At 37.1% G+C, this 24,136-nt stretch overlaps 2 protein-coding genes across 7 annotated transcripts in view; one reads left to right on the top strand and one right to left on the bottom strand.

Moving 5' to 3' along the window:
- Positions 1–6,816, top strand: part of Dmtn (transmembrane and coiled-coil domain 2 protein Dmtn) — a 131,072-nt gene extending 124,256 nt beyond the window's left edge. For all 5 annotated transcript variants that reach the window (XM_067759383.1, XM_067759378.1, XM_067759379.1 and 2 more), the window contains one exon: positions 592–6,816. In XM_067759383.1, coding sequence (XP_067615484.1) covers positions 592–718 — 127 coding nt within the window. In that variant the 3' untranslated portion in view covers positions 719–6,816. The remainder of the gene's footprint in view (positions 1–591) is intronic.
- Positions 6,591–24,136, bottom strand: part of gzl (godzilla E3 ubiquitin protein ligase) — a 111,707-nt gene continuing 94,161 nt past the window's right edge. For both annotated transcript variants that reach the window (XM_067759384.1, XM_067759385.1), the window contains exons 6-9: positions 21,432–21,624; positions 21,007–21,363; positions 20,796–20,931; positions 6,591–13,179 (exon numbers count right to left, since the gene is read on the bottom strand). In XM_067759384.1, coding sequence (XP_067615485.1) covers positions 12,720–13,179; positions 20,796–20,931; positions 21,007–21,363; positions 21,432–21,624 — 1,146 coding nt within the window. In that variant the 3' untranslated portion in view covers positions 6,591–12,719. The remainder of the gene's footprint in view (positions 13,180–20,795; positions 20,932–21,006; positions 21,364–21,431; positions 21,625–24,136) is intronic.

The following is a 24,136-nucleotide window of genomic DNA, read 5'->3' as shown; positions in this document are numbered from 1 at the left end:
GTTCACCGGGAAATTTCTGACACAGTGGTCCAACATCTTTTTATGGATGTTTCTGAGAGCCCCCATGAGTGTAACCCCATTTAATGTGTAGCTGATACTATCGTTGCTGGGAGTATAAACAATTTGGCCTGTCTTTGCCATCCTAACAGAACCTTGTTTTTGGCTACCATATCATTTAATAATCCATTGCATTCGTCCACTAGCCTAGAAGTCATTGTGTAAGAGTGCAAGGCACGTAAAACTTCCTGATGTCTGCCATAATGAGGATACTCCTCGTGGATAAGCCTCTTCGTAGACATTCTCCACTGCAAACTTCTATGGGATGAATTTTTGCCTGAAAAATAGTTAGATCGCATCCCATTGGTATCGCTTTCTTAAAGTTCGGCCCATAGATTCTAACTTCCGATTTTCCATCATCAAGTTTCAATCCATCTGGAACCAGAGCTCTAAGTCAGGGTCAGCGGATATGGATTCCTTGTTTGTTTTTTAAATATCTAAATATATTATATATATAGTAAAATGAGTATATACATATGTATATGTATGCTTATCAAAATTTATATGTGATTATTATTGTTTTTTTATTTACAGAGTGCGCGTGCTTACAACTTTTTTGTTCATATTCTTCATTATATTTGTGATACGACAATGGCCTGATGTACAGGACATTGGTGCTGGGCTGATGCGACATTTAAAGGAATCATTGGTTGTAAAATGAAGTACATAAAGGCGCTTATAATAATAAACAAAATTAGTGGCAAAAGCATACACAAACATATACATGCATACATAGAATATATACATATACATACATACATATACCATATAGTGCATAATACATTTCCGTTAAATAAAATAGAGAAGTAATGAATTGAAATAAATATGTCGAAGCAGTGGCAATGTCACCAATACATACATATATAAATATACATACATACTTGCATATAAATGTAGCGACAATTAGTTATATGTACATATATATATAAAATAATTTGTTATTCCTTCTTAGCTATTACATAGTGACATTAGGAAAATCTGAAAATTTAAGAAAACAAATTAAAATGTTAAATACGTAAAGAAAAAAAATTAAATACAATACACAAGTATGTAGTAATTCATTAAATTCATAGGCCCGTATCATAGTCGCTGACTAAAATACTCTTTAGTTAAAATCTTACCTAAATTAAAAATTGGATTTGAAATTTTGGTCTGTCATAGACATATTAAACACAGTTTCAGCTAAAATAAGCATGGACAGGGTAACCGCATGAAAAAAAGGCATTGATTGGCGCTATGAAGAATTTTTTTAGAAGTTTTAAAAGTTCACCCTGTTCCTTACAACCGTGGTTACTTGACTCCACGTATAAAATATGGTTTTTTTTTTCGTGACAAAAACTCTTACAATACCACAAAAATTGTCAAAGGAGTATCTGAAAATGCGTTTTGATCATAATCTGGTGGCGGATAATTATCATTAAATTGTATTTAAAAGTTGTTAGCAAACGTTGTGTAAAAATTCGCTGTCTTTTAATTGAACATGAAAATACTTATTTAAAGAAAATTTATTTAATATCGTTCTTAAAAAATTATTTAAATCTCGCACCATAAACGATTAAGTAGTTAAAGCGGATTTGGGCTCCTTAAAGCAAAGGAAGCAACAAGGCTATCCACTCATACATTAATACCTCATGTTGAATAGTTTATATAGTTTGTAAGAATGTTGTAAAGAAAAGTTGTTTTCATTAAGACAGATGTGACGGCCAAAATGATGCAAATCTTAAATGTTAGGTGGTCCTAACCGTTAAAGCCGTTTAATTTAATAGACCCGAACCCGAATAAGGATATCTCTAACCTCGATACTAATAAGTATGCAGGACATTCAATGATAATCAAGTTAAATCAAATTTAGGTTTGTCTTCGCAAAATCAGCATAAATAAAGCGAGTTTAGTATAGTATAGTATAGCCATTGTACTTGGACCTGCAAAGTGTAAGTCCCTTTTATTATAAAATAATTGAACTCAAGTCGGTCATGACATAGAAGGGGTGAAAAAGGAGGGAAGTAGTATAACAGCGCCCGTACCAAGCAGATCTTAAAATTTTTTGTTGTTAGTTCTTCTTGTATTCCGTGTTTTATTTCACGCTTTCTTTTAAGAGGAATTGGCAAATTTAAAGGGAAATGTAAGACACAAAAGGAAATCCAAGCAGAATTCAAGAATTCTGTAATAATAATTCAATCATCAGAAGTCGAAAATAAGAAATTGTTCTTTTAGTAGTACTGGTGAAAATTGTATCTGTTAATTCCTTTCTGTGTACAACAATATCACCAAAATTCAGGCATGCTTAACCAACGAACCGATATCATTTCGTTACGATAATCAACGTTAATAAACGAAACAAAGTCATTTCGCTTCGTTTATTAACGTTAATTATCGTAACGAAATGATATCGGTTCGTTAGTTAAGCATGCCTGCCAAAATTACACCAACCACATGAAAATTTTAAACTTTTTTTTTTTGTAAAAATCTCTTGACAGAGTAAAAGCATTACTTTGTCGCCTTCGGGACTACTGCTACTTTTTCCTCAAAAGATACTAAAATATCAAAACTCACAAATAGCTATGAATGCGGAATAATCTTAATTAAATATCTCGCATATGTGGAGCCAAGTAACCATCGCACAAATTGTGTAATTTTCGTCAGAAATATAATAATACGAATTCAAGCGATAACAAATTAGTTCCTGACGTATATTTGCTTGTCGGGGAAGCCTTTTTCCACTTCCCTTTAAGTTCATCGCGTTTAAATAGCAAATTGTTTAATTTCTCGCAATTTTTGACAGCAGACCGACAACTTAAATCTATTTTAAAAAATTAAAATCGCGCTCATGTCATTTTAAATTTAAAATACTTTTTTAGAGATAAAATAGTGTTTAAGTGGACTATAACAGACTTAAAATGATATTTAATTTATAACCATGTTTAAACCAATAAAACTCTATTTTATTTCGACTATGATTACGGGCCATATAGTTTAAGAACAGCTGTCAGCTATTGAAATTCGGACATGTGACAGTGTTCCTTGTGAGATAAGTATATTTTTCCACAACAGATTTTGTGGTATTATTAAATAATTGTGTTAATAATTTTAACCAATTTTTACTGCAAATTTGTTAGTTAAAAAAAAACTATGAATGTAAAATAAAAACTCAGTAAACCAACTTCGAAAATGTTTTCGAAAAAATTCGAAGATTTGAGTTTTTATAAATTTGTATGCAAATTTACAAATTTTATTTGGATTTCAAGGAACCTTTTTGAGCATGCAGTTTGTTGTCTATTTTAGTCTACAAATTCGCATAGATTTTCGAAAAATTGTTTGCCAATTTTTACATTTTCTTCTTGTGTAGCGCAACCCTTTCAAGGTGTTGCCAGTGTAATTTATAGCTCCACAACCCACCTAGAAGGTTCAATATGCTCATATTAAATCGTTCCCAAGATGGTCGGGCTTGTACTTTAATGGTGCACGTTACCGGAACGTACCGGGTCTATGGCTAGCAAAGGACCACCAACCTCGATAACAATTCCCAAAACCTTCGGGGAGTGTCTTTATCGCTACAACAACAACAGTTCATCTTTATATTTCCTTTGATAGTCGCCGTCGGTATAACGGAGAGGACCATAAATCTTCCGGAGAAATTTTCTCTCGAACCCTACAAGAGATATCTCATCTTCTCTCAGCACCTTCTATGATTCCGAGCCATATATCAGGACAGGTGTGATAAGCGACTTGTAGAGCGTGATTTTTATTCGTCGAGAGAGCACGTCAAGAATGGACTACTCAGTCCAAAGTAGCCCTTCTTGTCAAGGGTTATTCTCCGTTTGATTTCTAAGCTGATATTGTTTTCGCTGTAAAAGCTGGTTCCCAGATAGATGAAGTCCTTCACAGTCTTGAATTTATATCCCCTAACAGTGGTGTGGTTGCCAAGGCGCGATTGCATCGATTCTTTCTTGGATGACAGCAAGTACTTTATCTTGTCATTGTCTTGTTCGGAGAAGGCTGAACTTACGGCGCATTAGTTGAGGCCAATAATATCAATATAATCATCATACGACAGTAAACAGGATTTTATCATTACGGTTTAGTTCTGCTGCTAGAATTATCATCTCCAGCTTTATTTTAAAGAAATGCACGAAAGGGAGTCGCCTTGCTTCAACCTCGTTTGGCTTCGAATGGCTCGTAGAGGTCCGTTCCAAACATTACGGAGATTGGGGTATTGCTCAACCTTATTTGGAAGAGCATTATCAACTTTGCAAGGAACTTAAGTTCAGACATAGCAACATACGAGCAACTACTTTTCGCGCGGTCAAAGGCTGCTTGAACTCGACAAAAATATGATGAGTGTATTTTCTTTTGTTGTAAGTCTTCTTCAGGATCTGGCGCATTGTGAAGATCTGGTCGATGATAGATTTATCAGGTCTGAAGCGCACTGATAGGGTCCAATCAGTGCGTTAAATTTAAAACACCCTTCTGGAAAAAATTGTGTAAAATTAATGCAACTTCATAGTCGTGCTGCGTCAGACTAAAATGCATCCGAACACAAAACTGCATATTAAAAAAGTTTTCCAAAATTCTAAATAAGATGAGGATTTTGAAAAGTTGTTCTTGTTTTTCGGCCTGCTGACTTTTTTTTTTTCAATCGAATTCAAGGCTTTAACAATAATTTTTGTAACTATTATAGTTTCACATGAGCTTTCAACAGAATCCCCAAAATCCCGATTTTTATAAAGTTTCCGAATTTTTTTTTTTTTTGGGAAACCTTTACATATATATATTTTTTTTTTATACAATGTTTTGATATATATATTTTTTTTTAATTAAAAAAATTAAAACAAACAAGAAATAACTAATAAAATTTGCAAGTAGCTTTGGTGATATTTTTATGCTCGCACGTGTACATACACAGCAGGCATTTTCAAATAAATTCGTTCAGTCATTGAAAATTTGGACTTTTCATTATTCAAAATGTTAAAGTTCCAGTTTTTCTCGAAACTTGCTACTCTAATAATACTTGACAGATTTAAACGCTTTTTAAACCAAAATTATCGCGAATCAATCAACTTGTGCCTGACCTAGGTCACGTTAGAAGGAATATTTTTTTTTTATAACAATTAGAAACAGATGAAAACATGATTTTTGCGGAATTCTTCGCAGTTTTCAGACAATTACAAATTTTAACAAATCCTACTTCAGGACATAGCGAATTGCCTATTTATAATAAAAAAACATGTTGTGTATTGCAGTCAGACGAGAATTGTGCCCAATGCATTGCGTACCAGTTGTAATTGACCTGTTTGAGAGACTTCGTTCAAACGACTATACTGACTTTTCTTTTACATTAAAAAAATCGAGAAATTTTTAATAAATACACTAATGTTTGCGTATTGAAGCAATAATTATGAATTTGCTCAACATTCTTCGGGTTTTATTTAAAGAAATCCATAATGGATGCATTGATTTTAAGCCGTAAAGGTGGCCTAACCCCTTAAGAGGTTCTAGAAAGCACCGTCAGCATACGACATCAAAAAGTAAAGGCCCATTTTGGTATCTGCAATCCCATAAATTCGAACCGTATCATACTTGTGGTGCAAAGCATATCTGGCTTAGCTTGTAATCCCACCTTTTCTTCGTAGCTTAGCCCGAAGGTTTTGGGGAGCGTTATCGATGTTGATGGTCCTTTGCCGGATATAGATCCGGTACATTCCGGTAACAAAGCACCGTTAAGGTACTAGCCGAGCATCTCGGGAAACATTAATATAACCACATTAAACCTTCTAGGCCATCCCCCCTAGTACCATGAGGAACTTGGGGTCGCCAGAGCCTCGCATGCTAAATATGTGTATGATACATTCATATTTGTAACAGGTTCGCGAGGGGTCGCGTAGGTGAGGTTGATAATTGGGTTGCGGACGCTTTGTATTGCGCTTATCAACCCCTTGAATCCCAATTCTTGAGGTCGAAGAGCTGAATCGCCTAACCCGATGTGTTAAGAAAAATAAAGCACTATTAGGTAATGGGCGAAAGACGTCCATTTAACAATATGTTTAAAAAGTACGTGTGCGCAGTTTCGGACATTTCTTATATTTAAAACAAAATAGTTTGCATAATTTTAGGCGTTAGCAGTTAGAATATTAGTGCAAAGTTTTAGTTTATGAATATTAATTATGCTAAGTTATTTGAAGATTGAAATTTCTAGCATAATATTCAGCTTATTAAAACGAAACAGAATTAAGAAAACAAAACAGCAATCAATTCTTAAAATTGATGACAGCTTGTATGTATATATGTTAACGGCGGGGTAGCGGTGTATTGAAATATTGTAAATTTTTTTGAGTATTTAGTAACTATTTAAAAAATGCCCAAAAAATCCAATTTAAAAAAATTTTAATATTGTATATTATTTTTGTATGGCGATTGTTTTAGCAAAAACAAACACATTATGTAATAAATATGTAAAACTAAATTAAAATTTTGCATAAAAAATTACGACGGTGAAATGCAAAAACAATAAAAAAATGAGTACAATAAGTATGCTCTTATATTTGTATTTGTATTTATCTTATTTATATATAACATTAAATACCTATCTAGATACCTAAAACGCATTACCGACATTGAATTGAACATACATATATATGTATTTATAATTATTATTTTTTATTACTCTTTGTATTACAAACAACAACAAAACTGTGAACATAAAAGAAACAAATTTAAATAAATAAATAAAAATATATAAATCTAAATAAATCGATAAAATAACTTCGAATGTAATGTTTTATGTAATTAATTATATTTTAAGCCTTTGTGTCATGGCTAGTCCCAGTGGCCTAGGTAGGGTAGGGGTGTAAGAGTGATGGATCAAACCTCGGTATTCAACTTTCTTTTATGAGCGGGTTGCCATCAGAATCATGGGCAATTAGCTCGGCATTTTGTGCCGCTACTGTGACATGGAAGAGACCTCGCTTCATAGACCAAAGATTCTTATTGTTGGTTTAATTGTGCTTCGCCCCATTCAATAGGTGCGACCACTCACAAATTGCCATCAAAATCCACTAACTGGGGTCCAAGGAAACGAGCAGTTTCAACAGAGAATTTTCTCTGAGAGGCGTACTTACGAAACATCGGATGCCTGCCTTGGTAGTCTACATTCTTCTGCAAGAGTGGGATAGTCTATATTGATAACGGGGTTCACCGGGCGCGAGATAGTAAAGGTGTTTATAGATTCTGGTTGGATGAGGCTTATAGCCTCCTTATGTTTGTATGTAGCAAACGGCTGATCAGGAAGTTGCCGCATTTCATCGTAGTGCTTGCAGAGATATTTCCTTATCCCTCGTAGAGGCGGGGCTAGATTCAAGTAGTTGTTTGCTAGGTTGTCTCGGTTTGTGACATTCTAGCAAATACTGTTCGTCCTAAATTTCGTTATGCTCTTTAATGTCGAGCTCTTTTGCCATGCTATGTAGATAACATTCAGGGGTCGTACGAAGACATCCTGTGGCAGTTCTGAGTGCAGCATTTTGGGCAGGCCTCCACCTTCCCCAGTGTGTTTTTTAGACCAGGCGACCAGACTGGTGACGCCTGGCACATGAGCAACCGGCAAATTGCTTTGCAAGTGGTTAGCAGCGTTTCTTTATCTTTTCTCTAGTGCAGCCGGTAAGCGACTTGAGGATTTTCCTGCTGCTTTATCCTTTGGACACAATTTAGGAGGCACACGCTTTGAAGGTGAGAGTGTTATCGAACGTTACCTCTAAGATCATTGGGTGACTCGACAGTCGGTAGCGTACCCCTATCGACGTCAACGTCCAATATTTGCGTCATCTCTTTCCTCCACATCGTAAACAGAGTGGCCGTGGATTTTGTCAGTGATAGTACCAGGTCGCGCGAGGTAAAGCAACCAGAAACACTGGGGATATAGCTGTTTTTTCTAGAAACTAGTTCGTCTATTGAAGGGCTAGGTCCTGTTACCTTTATCGTTCAGTCGCCGGTGTAAAAATGATAGTAAATCTCTTTAGTAATGTATATGTAGCAGAGAACTGCAAAAATCACAATTTTCTTGACTTAATCAAACACTAAAACTTGCATTCACATTCAATCATGCAATTGAATAAACTCAGCATCTGTCTTTACTAGACTCCGTTAGAATGATTGCGATCGAATGACCGAACAGGTTTTGCGTACGATTGTATTGGTCAAACAAAGGCAAGCGGAGAATGAAATCAAAGCACGAGAATTAGTATCGTTTAGTTCGGCAAACAAGCAGAATCGTAAGCAATGTTTATATGTTTGTTTATATGTAGCTTGTCGGCGTGACGTAAGGGCAGAATAATCATGCAAATATTCAGACGCATGGAGTTTTCATATTTGCCTTTTCATAGCGATGAATGTAATCGCTGTTGAAACAAACAAGCAAACGCCTGAATTGATTTTATTCACCCATGCAATAAGTTGGTTGATTTTAAATCAATGTCGATTATGTTCGTTTAAGCAAGTTGGATCATTGAACACGATCATGTTGCCGAATGAAATCGAACGTTGTTGTGTTCGATTTTTGCTGTTCTCTGGTATGTAGGCAGTTCTGATATGTATAAATTAAACATAGGACACCACCCTGTGTCACCCCCTGTTTAATTGTGACACTGCCTCAGGGTAGTGTCATGTGTCACACTTTAAAGGCTCCATTACTGATACTTAGCATAGACTTGACTTGACTTGAGAACTGTCACTAAAAAGTTCTGTTAAATGAACATTGCATGTTACTGATTACTCAAAACTTGGCAACACTTAACTTGACTTAGAAGTCTGTTGAATTTTGATTTTCTACGTAAGTTCTAAGTGACGTTTACATTTTGAGATGCCATTTGTTTGTTTCCATTTCATTTTGACATTTTGTCATACAAATTGACATTTATTTAAAAATAAATTTCAACGCTGATTATGATGCCAGATTGTATGCGCCAAGTCAAGTCAAGTCTATGCTAAGTATCAGTAATGGGGGCTTAAGGGCTGTTACGTCAAGTCTACCCGTTATCCAATTTGAAAAGTTTTGCATAGCTAGTCTGTTGGAATCAAATTGTCTTTACGGTTCCTATAAGACCATAAAAGGAAAGGAGACCATTCCGCTACCTCAGTTCTGTGCATCACTAATAGTCGCTATGTATGCAAATATTAGCGTCAATCATTAGTTGTCAATTAAAGAGCGAAGTGTGCTCAATTGAATGTTAGGATAATAGGCCAACAGGTGCACACATTTAAAAGTAATTACCCAGTATGTAGTACATATAAATAACTATTGAGAGCCACTTCTCAACATATTTTATTTGTACTTCTATATGATTGAACGTTAACACCCAGTAGGCGAATTCACCAACTTTTAACGATGCGACTGGTTGACATTTTAACAAACGATTTTTCACTTGCGAAAACGACTGTGCTATTCACTAACTTAGTTTTCATGTCGCTATCGAGGTGATAACTAGATATTAACTTACCAGATATTTGCGGCCAACCAGATAGGACTTACTCTTTTCCTGAAACAATGTGGAACCAATTTTGAATTAAATGAGCCGCAGTCTAAGTTAGGATTATAACTTTCACTCAAGCATAATAGATAGTTCGGAATCATTTTATTCTTGCCTCTCTTAAAAATTAGCGATGCGCTCTTCCTACTCACCTGATTTTTACTTTTTTCTTGTACTTAATCTACCTTATTAGTGTTTTAATTAGCTGATGACCAACAATTCTCGGTAGCTAAGCAGTTTTAGATCTCGACGGTTAACAAATCCCTGCCTTTCAACGACTCGGCAAAGAGAAATTACAAGTCCGTGCGTCATACGGATGCGCCCCTCTTTGGAAGGTGATTACTTGCCATTGAGAGAAAAAAAATAGATTGCTCAAAAGCGAGTCCAAATTTTTTTAAATGTGCCAGAGTGATAATCGTAATTTTGAAACAAACAGTGGAAGGGTTCATTTAATTCAAAATTGGTTCTACTAAATTTTAGGTAAAGAAGTTTAAAATGTCTTAAAGGCCGGGAAGGAATGCTAAAATTTACTTCGTTTAGGCCCACTTGCAGATCGGCAAGTTAACTATTCAACTCAGAGTTATTTGAAAAAGTTTGTCAAGAGTGTATCAGGTTAACTCTTCATGTCAAGTTAACTCTGAGTTAAACGGTTAATTTGTCATTCTGCAAGTGGGCCTTAGCAGGAATGACCTAGAGGCCGAACTATTTAGAAACTCAATCATAGAAACAATTCCAAGAATTTCTCTGGCTAGCGCGGGGGGGAAGGTTAATAAATTTCAGGCGATTAGAATAAGTTGGCAGATAGTACATATAATCGCATTGAAAACGTCTTAATATGGCAGCTAATACATAGAATCCCCTTGAAAATTGTTTAAGGGGAAGGTAGGAATTGTATTTTGACTTATTCCAGCTGATCAGTATCATAGTGCCTCAAATGAAAGAGGTTTTGCCTGAGCCAAATCAAAAATATCTGTAATTTGGGGAAGAGGGACATTCGAACTTGGATTTGTAGTCATAGTAATAGAAGAATTGTTGGGTACAGAAAAATTTAAATAAGTAGAGAAATTGTTAGGAACTTTTTAAATAGGCTAATGGGCATGGTACCAGAAAAATTATCGTTCGAAGGTTCGTTTACGTTTGGTATTTCTATATTATCCTTACTTTAAGCCTTAATTACAGCTTTCTACCGTCATATCCTCGCCAAGGCTTCCCAGGCATTGAACGCCCACATTTTTTAACATTTCGCCTAAGATATCCATAAACAGAATAAAACAGTCTATTAAACACCGTTTCAATATTTATAGCCCAATTTTAGAAAGAAATTGCTTTTCTTTTGTAGGGATGTGTTTGCCATTCTAAACAATGTCTTTTAAGAAGTTCATGGAATGCTAATATAAATCATACCAATTTTATTTAGAATGGAAAATAGTAAAAATATTGAAGCGGTGTTTGAAATAAATTATTATTCTCTTTACGAATATCGTGAGCTTAACAAAACATCTTTCTTGCGGACCGTGAGATAGGAAATTGAAAAATAAAAAAGGCACATTATTTGTTTGGTTTGGTATAACTAAAAATTAGGTTATAATTGTAAAAATATAGATATATACATACATGCACATGCATACATATGTGTATTGTATACATAGTGACTTAAATAATTAAAATATTTTTATAACATAGACATACACTTGCAGACAATTTGGTAGTTTTTTTTGTTTTTGTTATACAATAGACATATTTAGTTGTTGTTGCTATTAAATATTGACTGCTGAGTAGAATATCACCCTATCTCGGGTGCCGTTTGGAAAACATAAATTCAATACTTTTTGACATAAGCTGGGGTGTTAATGAAAAAAATCTGAGATAGGGCGTCTTCAACCGAATTCTGAGATAAGGCGAACTAAAATTTTCTGGAATAGGGAGTTTTCGAAACGACAGCCGAAATAGGGTAATATTTCACTTATCAGTCGATGTGTCGCTATTTATTTTTTACTATACATTTTAATTGCAACAATTTGAGTTTATATTCATTTTTTTTTTTTTTTTTGTAATAATGTTAATATTGATTTTTTTATTTATTTATTGCGCTTGTACGTCTTTATTTTACTTCTTTTTTATTATTTTTGTTATAACTTACATAGTCTCACAACACACGCACATAGTAATTATTTATATAGTAAAAATTACAAACGTATGGATGTATTTACATATGACTATATTATATTTATGTATGCGCGTACGCATGCAAAATAATCGAAGCCAATATTTAAATCACATTTTATAAACTTCTAATAAAATAATCAAAAAATTAAAAAAATGTTTACAGTTGATGATTAACATACAGTTTGTGTATTGACACACAGAATTACTGTCAATGTAGTTTTGTTGATGTGTGTATGTGTGTTATTATATACGTACATATTTATGCGTGTGGACATTTGCATACTTTCATCAAGTTTACTGTTGCCATTTAGCACCTAAGCTTATTAATCAACCACAGCGCTTTCAAACACAGGCCCGACGAGAGGGGAGAGGGGTCAGGGGGTCATTTACCCCGGGCCCGGGCTTTGGAGGTGCCCGGGAATCTCAAAATGCTATCCAAGCTTTTTGCTTATAGAAAATAAACAAACCACACCTTTAATCACCTTTCGAAGATAGCAAACATTTTAAATTTCAACAAATTTTATAAATCTCTTAACGGGTCTGCACCCCGCATAAGGTGTAGTTGGTTGTTGGCGTCGGCTTTGTAGCATAAAGTTGAATTCGTTTTCTGTTGCAGCAGAAAAATTCGGTATGATGCAAATTCTTATACAGCGATATACATGTATGCATGTATACGCTTAAATATACATGTATATACAAATGCATATAAATATGTAAAAGGTGGTAATTTTGATTTTGAGAATTTGTTCATTTTAGTATGGGGGCCCGTATTTTTTTTTTTTTTTGCCCCTGGACTCGGATTTTCTCTCGGCGGCCCTGTTCAAACATAAATACACACACACACACATTAACAAACAACTTTCTACATCACATCTCATTGTATATAAATAATAAAAGAAAAGCTTTTTGCTATTCACATTTCAGAATTCATTTTTCAAAACCTAAATTTGATTTGGTTTTAGCTTTGATTGCAGTTCACACTCATATGCGTCGAGTTCGATTTTTTGGAGCTATTGTTGTTGTTGCACGTGCGCTCACTTCATTACCAGTGCTATCATTTGTATTGCTTTCGTTTTGTGTCACAACTATTACAGGTTCATAAATTGATTGCTGAGGCACATCATTATCAGCATCGTCGTCGTCGTCTTCATCGTCATCGTTATTTTTGTTGTTACTATTATTGTAGTTGTTGCAGTTGTTGATTTCTTTAAATGAACCGGGTAAATTTGGATTAAGAATATTATTCGATGAATGCGCAACTGTAGGTGGCGCTACAATCGTTTGTGTTATCCCCCTAGCGGAAGATGCACTTTGTTGTCGTAATGGTGCTGTTGCTATGGCAGCATCAATTGCAACGGCAACATTGATCGGTATATCAGGTATGACCTCTTCAAGGAAAGGAGGCGCTGCAACGCTTATTGATTGATTGTGGCGGAATAAACTGTAAGCATTAAAAAGATGTATTTGTTTTATGAATGAAATATTTGTCGATTATAAGTTTTTGGTGACCTGAATTTAATCCAACAACACCTTTTCTTCATTAGCTTAGCTTCATCAATTTTAAAAACCGATTATACTATTCACTTTATTTAAATAAATAATAATAATTAATTTACTTAAAATACAGAAACTTTAAGGGTTGCATGGTACTGAACCACGTGGCGCAATCTTAGGGAACGGCTCGAGTAGTCTTCATACCAAAAGCGGGAAGAACCAGTCGTCAGGGGTTACAGACTTCAAGGCGCATGCCACCGAAATTGTATCTAAAGTACAAAGCCGCAAAAAAATCCTCAAGTCGCTTCCCTCAGCACCTGGGGAAAAGATAAAGAAACGTTGTTAACCACGTGCAAAGCGAATGACCAGCCGCTCATGAGCTACGCGTCACCAGCTTGGTCGCCTGGTCTTAAAAATACATACTGGAGAAGGTTGCAGGTCTGTCAAAATGCTGCAATCAGAACTGCCACCGGATGTCTCCTTATGACCCCCGAAAACCACCTATATATTGAGGTGAAAGAACTCAATACTAAAGAGCACAACGAAATGCTGAACAGGAAGTTTTTGCTAAATTGTCACAAACCGAGACATCCTAGCAAACAACTGCTTGATCTCGCCCCGCCTAGACGGGGATTAAGGAAACATCTCCATAAGCAATATGACGAGATCCGGCACCTGCCAACACAGTCGTTTGATACAGACAAGCATAAGCAGGCCCTAAGCCAAATCCGCACAGAGTCAGTTAACGCTTTTGCCAGGAAGCGCCCGGTGAACCCTGTTATTAATAAGCAATATCCTACCCTTGCAGAAGAAGAAAGCTTACTACCAAGGGAGACACGATTCACCTTGGCCCAACTTCGTTCTGGATACTGTAACAGGTTCAACCCCCCGACATACGTAATATATTTCCTGCATGAGATATGTCCCAATAATTTTTTCAATTGTAATGTGAAACCTAACATCCCTTTGGTCCGCCTTTGTTGAAACGGCCAGTTTCCTTGGACTCCGGTTAGGACTTTGATGAGTGGTCGTGCCCATTGAATGGGGCGACGCACTGTTAACATAACAACAACACCAGTCGTCTGCACCCGAACGACTACAGGTCTATAAGTTTAACATCTTTTCTGCTCAAAACTTTAGCACGATTAATAGATGTAGATGTATATAAAATCAAATATGAATGAGTAATTCCTCTCTTCAGCACAACATGCTTACACCAAAGGTACGTTCGTCGATACTGCATTGCATAGGGTGGTCATGAATATAGAGAAAGATCTGGAACACCCGGAATATATCCTAGCAACCACAGTCTCAGCTCGATTGCAGTACATTCGGCCTTGACAAATTGGATCGGCTCCATGTAAAGCTACAGAATGATTACGTCGCAATGGGGTGTATGCGTGGCAACAAAATCTGTAAACAGAGGAACCCCGGAGGGATGGGTATTATCACCAATGCTGTGTGCTGACGTTTCAGTCGTCATCAGCTTTCTACTAAGGATCAGATCTCTGATGGATCAAGCGCTTCGGGATGTACATGCCTGGGCATCTGGAATCGATCTAGTATTATTTACTAGGAAACATAATGTCCCTAATTAGACTAAGCCTAAGCCTGGAGGGGTAACCCTTCAGGAAAAGTACAGCACGATAGTAAGTTGTCGTGGAAACTTTATGTGCAAGAGAGAGCGAAGAAAGCCTCCGTGGCATTGTATGCATGCAAGAGGATGCTAGGTTCTACGTGGTGCTTATCGCCCTAAATCCCACATTGGGTATTTACGGCAATTGTCAAGCCCATGGGGTCCTAGTTTGGAGAACAGACACACAAAAAAATACTTTTACCAAAAAACTTGACGGGGTATGCAGATTACCAAACCTAATTACAAAAAAATACAGCGACTGCAACAAGGCTTAAGGCCTCCGGGCAGCTTGAGTGCAGGCTGTATAACCACATCAACATAGCGCCAAATATTATATGGCGCCTGAGCTTCGAAAGTGATCTAGGGACCAGAAACGAGTCGAGGCAGATGTAAGAAGTGAGAGCTGCAACCATTGAGCACATTCTATGTTAGTGTTCTGTGCTTGCGAGGTCAGGGCTCCAATTACTAGGGGTGGCAGAGTTACCAGATCTCTAGGCAGCAATAACGCTAGGTACTAGACAAATTTTAGTATTTGCAAAGAGAACGGAGTTACTCCATAACATAAACCCTGGTAAGTAATATTTTAACATTTAGTATATGTGAGTATTCATAGTAAAAATTAAATAGTTTTGCAGCTTTTTTGCCAGCTCATAGGAACTTATGTCAAAAAGCTGCCACTAAATTTGAAACCATGACCTAAGACTATGCGCCTAAGACAGGCCATGACCATGACCTAAGACTAAGGACGCCATCGATCATGCTAAACCATCCAAAGCAGTGGGTCCAGACGGCATAGCCATGCCGATGCTTAAAAGCCTAGGGAAAGGGGGTTTCAAATGTTTAGCACATGTCTTCAACCTGTATCTTTCCACCTTTGTCATTCCCGAAAAATGGAAAATGGCCAAGGTGGTCCCGCTACTAAAGCCCGGGAAACCAGCTAACATAGGAGAATCATATCGCCAGTAGCCAAGACGCTTGAATCCATTTTGCTCCCCTACTTCAAAGCAAATTTGCAGCTAGCCTGTCATTAGCATGGCTTCAGAAAACTCCATAGTACCACCACCGCGCTAAATGCTATTAGCACCCAGATAAATTGCGGTTTAAATCAAAACCCCCACCATAGAACAGTACTCGTTGCGCTAGACCTATCAAAAGCTTTTGATACGGTCAAGCATGGCACGTTACTGCAAGACCTCGAAGGGTCTATCCTTCATGTCTTAAAAGGTGGGCCGCAAATTATCTGGGCGGTCGGCAGGCATCGGTGCAATTTAGAAACGAAACATCAAAACCTAGAAGAATTAAACAAGGGGCGCCACAGGGTGGTGTCCTATCCCCACTTTTGTTTAATTTCTACATATCAAAGCTACCTTCGCCACCATAAGGAGTTACTATCGTTTCCTACGCCGATGACTGCACAATGGCCACAGGCCCAGGCCCACAGATCAATGAGCTTTGCAACAGAATAAACGGCTACCTCCCTGATCTCTCCGTTTTTTTCGTCTCGCGAAACCTGGCATTTTCACCGACTAAATCCTCCGCGACCTTATTTACAACATGGACGTCCCAAATGTCGACCATTTTGAACATCCACGTCGATGGCACTATGCTACCGACTGTCCTACACCCCAAAATCTTGGGTGTGACGTTTGATCAGGATCTACATTTTGGTGAGCATGTAGCCGCAATTGTACCGAAAACCCAGAGCCGTAATAAAATCCTCAAATCCCTTGCTGGCAGTACTTGGGGTAAAGCAAAGACGCGCTTATTACCACATACAAAGCAATTGGCCAGCCGATTGCATGCTACGCGTCCCCTATATGGTCACCAAGCCTAAAAACCACTCACTGGAAGAAGCTACAGGCCTGCCAAAATACTGCTCTCAGAACCGCCACGGGCTGTCTTCTTATGTCCCCAGAATACCATCTACATAATGAGGCGAGAACACTCATCAGGGAGAGAAATGAGATGGGTACCAAACAGTTCCTGTTGAATACCCAGAATCCTGGGTATCCCAACAGACATCTGATTGATGAGCCAACACCGCCCAGGGGTTCAGGGAGTCATCGCCGTAAGCATTATGAGGAAATACGGCACCTGAGAACTCAGCCGTATGAAGCAAAAAAACACAAGCAGGTCCTCAGTGAACTCCACAAACAGGCGTTGGACCTTTATGCCGGGAATTGCCCGGTGAATCCAGTACCCAAAGAACAGTACCCAAAACTTGCGGAAGAGGAACGCATACTGCCCAGGGAAACGCGAGTCACTCTAGCTCCACTTCGTTCTGGATACTGGAACAGGTTAAACTCTTACCTATCTAGAATCAACCCCGACATACAAAATGTATGCCCCGCTTGAAATGTGTCCCCACATGACACCAACCATCTCTTTACCAACGCCCCTGTTGAAACAGGAAGTTTTCTTGGACTCCCGTTAGAGGATATTGATGACAATTAGTGATCGGTCGCACCTATTGGGTGGGGCGAAGCACTGCTACAACAAAAACAACAACAACTATGCGCCATTGTATTGGTGGCTTCGACGGAAAAGAGAAATATGAAGAAATTTTATAATCACCATCAATTGGCGCTTAACCGCCTAGTCTTAGCATCTATACCTGTTTTAACATGACTGGCTGACTAACTGACACCAGTGGCGAACACCAAGCGAAATCAAGTTTTCAACCAAGACCTCTGCTGTTTCCAAATGCTTCTTCTATCCAATTCAGAAAAGGCAGAACTTACAGAAGAAACTTCTGCCTACAAAACTGTATATCTTAGAAAAAAAATTTGTGTTCAATCCCACGAGTATTTCTTGGCCAAACAGGTGTTTACAAGTGCATTATCTTTCAGCACGTTATTGTAGAAATAAAAAAGAGGGAGGAACCAAATATCATAATGTATAATTCGCTTGTCACACACGTAGAGCAATGTACTTTTATTTAATGATTTTAACGTTTCCAAGATGGCTATGAAAAAATTTGCGAATAATCAAAATTAATCACCCTTATCGCGAGTTTTATTTTCACCCGAAAATATTCACAGTTTTTGTTCACCCTATCGCAGAGGGTGGCGGAACAATTTTTCGTGTTCGAAAAAGATTTCACCTTATCGGCGACTGTTTGTTCGAGCGAAATGAACAGCGGGGAAACCCAAATTTGTTCACTTATATTTTACAGGCGAACGAGAGGAAAACAAAATCACCCCTATTCTGCATTTTGATTACGTTCCCGTTCTACGCTCCGCTTTAATCGAAGTTTGGTATTCTGCATTACGACGGAATCGTAAAGAGAAGAGGAAGAGCAAATGATTTTTCGAAATCAGCTGTTGGTACGGAATGTGTGAACATTGGAACATAATAAATTAAAGAAAATTTGTAAAAAACGTTTATATTTTATTATCCACGCCATTTTGTACAAAAAAAAGCAATAGAATATATTGCTGCAGTGTTATATTTTTTTTGTTAAGTGAAGTGCTTTCATAATTTTAAGTGTGTTTTTGTCGTTCTTTTGGCCAATTCCCTGCCGGGGCCACCAAGTTTTGTTCAAACGGATTCCTGCACGAATATAGTTGACATTTTCTGAATTTTAAGGATGCTAATTTCATTGCACTGGCCTAAAATACTTTATAAAGGTCTATTTATTCTTTCCGCAAGGATTATTTACGTTTTCGCTTCACCTTCCTCTACGCCGGCAGCTTGCTTTGGCATATAATTGGACCCAACGAACAGACACAAATTATAGCTATTATAATGGAATCAATAGCTGCGGCTTTATTTATGGAGTTGGAAAGCAACGCATACGAAAATTGCCAGGCGAGAATGGAAAGGCAAATATTGCGAGATTTGTGTAATCCATTTGAGATGAGTGACGAATTGTAAAAAATTTAACTTAAAAGTGGTAAAGTTTAATGACTTATTTTCTTATTTAGGTTCAAAAAAAACTTTCGACTTAACAAGGATGCTTTCAAGTATGTGTTAGATACTTTTGCGGGGCAAATACGTCCAAGGACTTCGACATCGACATGTTGTTTTTGACCTGGAAACACATAAAAAAAACAATCATCATCAAGCCTTCTACGTTTCTTAACAAGTCTTACTTACATTTTTGTTAAAATTCTGTTATAAATTAATAAAAAAATAAAAACAAAATATTTTTCCGCCAACTAATTTGCAACTTAGAAAAACGGAACTACGATCGAAATGCAGAATACAAAAAATCGAACGATTCGTAGTTGGATCGAAAGAGATTGGAACACAGAATACCAAAATTGCCAAATCGAAAAAATTCCAATCCCAGTCGAAATGCAGAATAGGGCTGAATGTAAATAATTTTTTGTTTTGAAATTTGATATTCTTTTATTGTTAGAAATAAATCAATGAATAATGCACAATCGGAAGCTGAGTGGAAAAGTGAAATTCCTGTATTGCTAAGTATGTAAATTCTATTTTCTATGACAACGTATCAGTCAACCAAGTTATCTATTGTGGAGAAAGCAACGGTTCCAAAATGTTGAGCACCTCTGAAAGAACCTCACTGAAACAAGATTGGCTAAGACCCACCTCATGGTCCTTTCCAACGCCTTTTTGATGTCTTCCCTCTGCGATAAAACTAACACATGCGCTCAACTTTACAATTGGTCGAACTCCAAATTTTTGCTTCAATGGTGGCAAGGAGTTGGTAAGAATATCTAGCAAATATTTGAATGGCGGCTTGTTTAGCCTGTAATATTGCCGAAAACTAGTTGAAAAGAAGTTAACTTGTTATTAAAAGTGCTGAAATTGCCTCCGGATCGCTTTCACATTTATATTCTCCTCGCGCTCAATCAATACCAACCTAAGTGCAATACTAAACATTTTTTTATAACAATTTTATCTCTTTTTTTGCGATATTTTAATGAAATATATGCTTGTTTACAAAATCTACAGAATTGCAAATAAATTATTTGTTCACCGCAATAGAGCATCAGCTGTTTCGAAGTGAACTTTTGTTCGCCCGAAATTGCCGATAGGCGAAAAAAGTTGACCCGAACAAAAAAGTGAAGGCGAACACTTTTTCGCGTGAACTTCGCGATAAGGGTGAATATGTAAAAGTAGGGAAGCAGTAGTACGACACAGTGGAGGATTTCAAACAAATAGGTACCTAGTTCTCGTCTCTGTTTATCTCTGGTCAGTTAGAATCTTAAAGCATCGATTAATCGTCGAAGATATGTTTGGTTTGCTTAGTGCCCGTAAAGAAATTCTCATAGCATTCTTACATATAGCAGGTTTAAATTTGTTGTATTGGTATCGATATGGTTCTAATGAATGCAAAGTAGTTGCTAAAAGACTTTGTAACGAAGCAAGATATTTATAGCGTAACATATTTTTCCTGAAGTATTTTATAAGTTATTCTGTATGGCAACTCCTATCACTTTTAAACTTTCGCGTACAATGGAAATAATAGTGTAAATGAATAACTTATTGGTCTTTTCATTCGTTTTACATGGTTTATCCTTTCCTTTTTATTAACAAGATCACCTTAAAATAATTTTGCGCTGTCGCAGATTATAAAAAGCACTCTTAGTTTTTAATAATTTCGCTTTACGATCGGCGTTTTATTTTAGCCGTGGAATTTAAATTGTCAATCTTTGACAATTTTTGCTTGAATTAAAATATTTCACTACAACGAAAAAAACGCTGTTGTTTAAATTTGAATTAAATAAGGGTAAATAACAAACTTAAACTCTACAACTTCGACTTTTCTCGTCGAAAGCCAAAGCATACGGAAGTTCCACAGGAAAATTCAGATACCACCTTCCCTATGAACATAACAAGTCAGAATTTCGTTTAAGTTTTTGTAGAGATATTTATCTTTTTCTTATTTATCTTTTTCTTATTCTTATTTTTTTATTATATTCTTATTTTTTTTTCATACACATACACATACATACCTGAACAATGGTAGTCGCCAGAAGGAACGTCTATTCGTAGTAAGCTGTTCGACTAGATGTGGCGGTAAATTAGGCCTTCGATCAAATGGATTCACGCGACGTCCACTGCGTACTGTAGAGCTTTGTGAAAGTAATACTAAAAAATAAAAAGAGAATAATTTTTTTTTATGATTTTTATATAAAAACCAAAAAGCTGTATTTTTAAAGTCACCATTATCTTCATCGGATGTTGCATCGGTTACATAATTGCTGTCATTTACTTGTGCACGCCTAAAAGTGCCAACCCGTGTTGATGTGCTTGTTGCATTGCGTCCACTACCAACGCTTGCACCAATACTGCCTGTCGCCCTGCCACTTTGTGTTTGACTACTACCAACGACTCTGGCTCGTTGTGCCGCTGGCAATAGCGGGGTTGTATCATCATCTGTGTCCGTTACACTATCCAATGAAGATTGTCGAGTCGGCCTGCTGGGTCGGTGCTGGCGTTTGGTAAAAACCTTCCGTTTACAAATAGGGCAAACGCGACGATTTTCTGTTAGCCATGGATCGATGCAATGACTGTGATAAGCTTGATAATACAAAATAAAAAGGGTGACTTATTGGTGAATGAAACAAATTTATTTGAATTCCACTTACGATGCTTGCACGGTAAAATGCGCAATTTATCGCCCTCAGCAAACTCATCCAAACAGATGACGCAGGTATCTTGTGAGAGATCACAATTTTTCGTATATTTCAAAATCGGCAATTTCTTAAGCATATTCTTCGGTAAGCGATGGCGGCGTAATCGACGCTCTTCACGTATGCATTTGTAAATCATATAGAAGATCTGTGTAAAAAATTTTATTTTAAAAACGCGTAATTAAATTTAATAAATTGAATTGTTGTTGTTGTTTTAACGTTAGATAGAAGAGAACGTTCTATTCATAAAGGAGAGAAATGAAATGCTGAACAAACAGTTTCTGTTGAGTACGCAGAATCGATGTTGATGGTCCTTTGCCGGATGCAGATTCGGTACTAGCCTGACCATCTCGGGAACGGTTAAGTATGACCACATGAAACCGTCCAGGCCATACCGCCCTTCAACACGCTAGATCCATGAGTAAACTAGGGTCGCCAGAGCCTCGGCCGCTAAAGAAACAGGATATGCCACGGGAAGGTGAGTTTATCAATTAGGTTGGAGAAGCTATAAATTGCGCTGGCAACCCCTTGCATCAATTTGATATTTTAGTTGCCTCTTACGACAGGAGGGTATATTCTAAGTCCCCTAACCCGCTTGGGGTGAACTTAAAGAAAATAAGCACAAAAAAGGCGCTCAGGGACATCTACAAAAAGTTGACAAATTACTATGCCAACTTTTCAGAAAAGCAACCTCCTCAAGGAGACAGAGTGATCGCTGAACCCGATTCTCCATGAGTTTAAGTTAACTAGAGCTTAAACCTGCTCTCTTGGCCCCTTAAAATGCGAAGAACAGCCAAATTTTATGAAAACGACCATAGCGGCAGATTTATATGGAGATTAACTTTAACAACAGCTTAAATTTGCACTGAAAAATTTAGCCTTGGTTATCCCGAATAAAACCCGATATACCCAATGTATGTTCCGCTTGTAATGTATTCCCACACGACAACAAGCAAATTTTCAAATGCAATATAGAACTACCTCCTCATACACCCTTACCACTTTAGTTCAACCCTGTTAAAAGAGCAACTTGACATTTGGGTTACGGATAATGTTGGCTGATCCCTTGATTTTTGAGGAACAACGTTATATGTGATTGTGACCTCTCAGCCACATCGGGAATCAGTTTTATATTTTTCCCTACGGCTTGTGTTGCGAATAAGTAGCAGATGTCGCAGAAAACCTCTGATGGCCGATTTCACCACCCTTTTTGCTACTAAACCCATTTGACATACAAAAACCCTATCAGCTGTTTTATACATAGTAGTATTTTTGCTACGTTTTAATTACACGCCACCCAGTGAATTCACACAATAGCGGGGTTGCTATATTTGCATAATGAAATAAGTATAAATCAGGGATGCACCTTAACGTTAAGCTAATCGTTTATCAAAAAATTTCCACCGTTTCCGTTGAAACACTTCGAAATATTATCGATAAAGAAATTATCAAGATAAATTGTATCTCGTTTTTAACCGAAACGAAAAGCTTTCGTTAGCGTTAAAAACGTTAACAGAAACGTGATACTTTATGTTTGAATTGTGCTGGCAATGCTATAGCCATGGTGAAGCCGTAAGGTGGCAACAACGAGCGCACATACACACACAAACTCTATGTAATTTGTTTGTGTAATTCGTTGGTGGTAATGTCAAAAATACTCTGAGAAATGTTCGTACTGTCAAAATTCATGAGAAAAGTTGCAATCAGCTTGGATAATGCTTTCACCTTTAATGACTCCGCCATCAATCAGCTTTGCCAGCATAGTTTGAAATTAATAATCAACATAAACGATTTGATTTCGTTTTGATATGGCAGAAAACGAAACGAAATCATTTCGTTAATTTGACGATCTTAACGTTAATAAACGAAACGAAATGACTTCGTTTCGTTTATTAACGTTGATTATCGTAACGAAATGATATCGTTTCGTTGGTTAAGCATGCCTGGTATAAATACTGCCATTTAATTCGACTCAAAATTTGTACTACAGCAACACTGTTGAAAGTCGAGAATAAGCCAGCTGACAGGTAGGCTAATTTGTGACTCAGCTAAGCGTTGGTGGTGAAACAGAAAAATTAAAAAATATGACTTAACTAAGTTAAGTCGAGTTGGTGAAATCGGCCCTAAGGAATAGCCTCCAGAAACGCACTCACTAGTAGCAGATATATACATACATAACATTACCGTTACTGCGACCATCGATTTAACAGTGGATATGGACTGTTAGCGAGGGTGTTTCTATAGCCGCCTGCGTATCATTTTCTGGGACATCTACTGTTATTCAGTCGCAGCCTAAATAATACGCTCATTGTATTGCTTCACAGCATAGAAGCGATTTGTTCCTGTGATCATAGCTTTGTTTTAGTCTGTGATTGAGTTTATTTGTAAGCGTGATTTGTAACGAGAAATAAATGCTGTCACAGGCAATCTGTCACGGTTATTCCTTCTAACCTGTCGCTGTAATGTACTGTGATATTTGAGTAGCTGTGACAAAATCACAGGTACACGGATATTTGCCAACTCTAGTTGCGGATTCTTTGAAGCTATTAAGCTTTGTAATGCGCTTATCAACCCCCTGTAAATAACGATAAACATTGGAGTGAACCTTATAAATGAAGTTATCGGGTCAAGTCTCACCTATTCAAACAGTAATACCAAGG

This window comes from Eurosta solidaginis, chromosome 1 (genome assembly GCF_040869045.1).
Source record: "Eurosta solidaginis isolate ZX-2024a chromosome 1, ASM4086904v1, whole genome shotgun sequence".
In the NCBI taxonomy this organism is placed as follows: Eukaryota; Metazoa; Arthropoda; class Insecta; order Diptera; family Tephritidae; genus Eurosta; species Eurosta solidaginis.
Note: the sequence above shows the minus strand (reverse complement) of the source record. Positions and strands in the feature narration are given on the sequence as shown.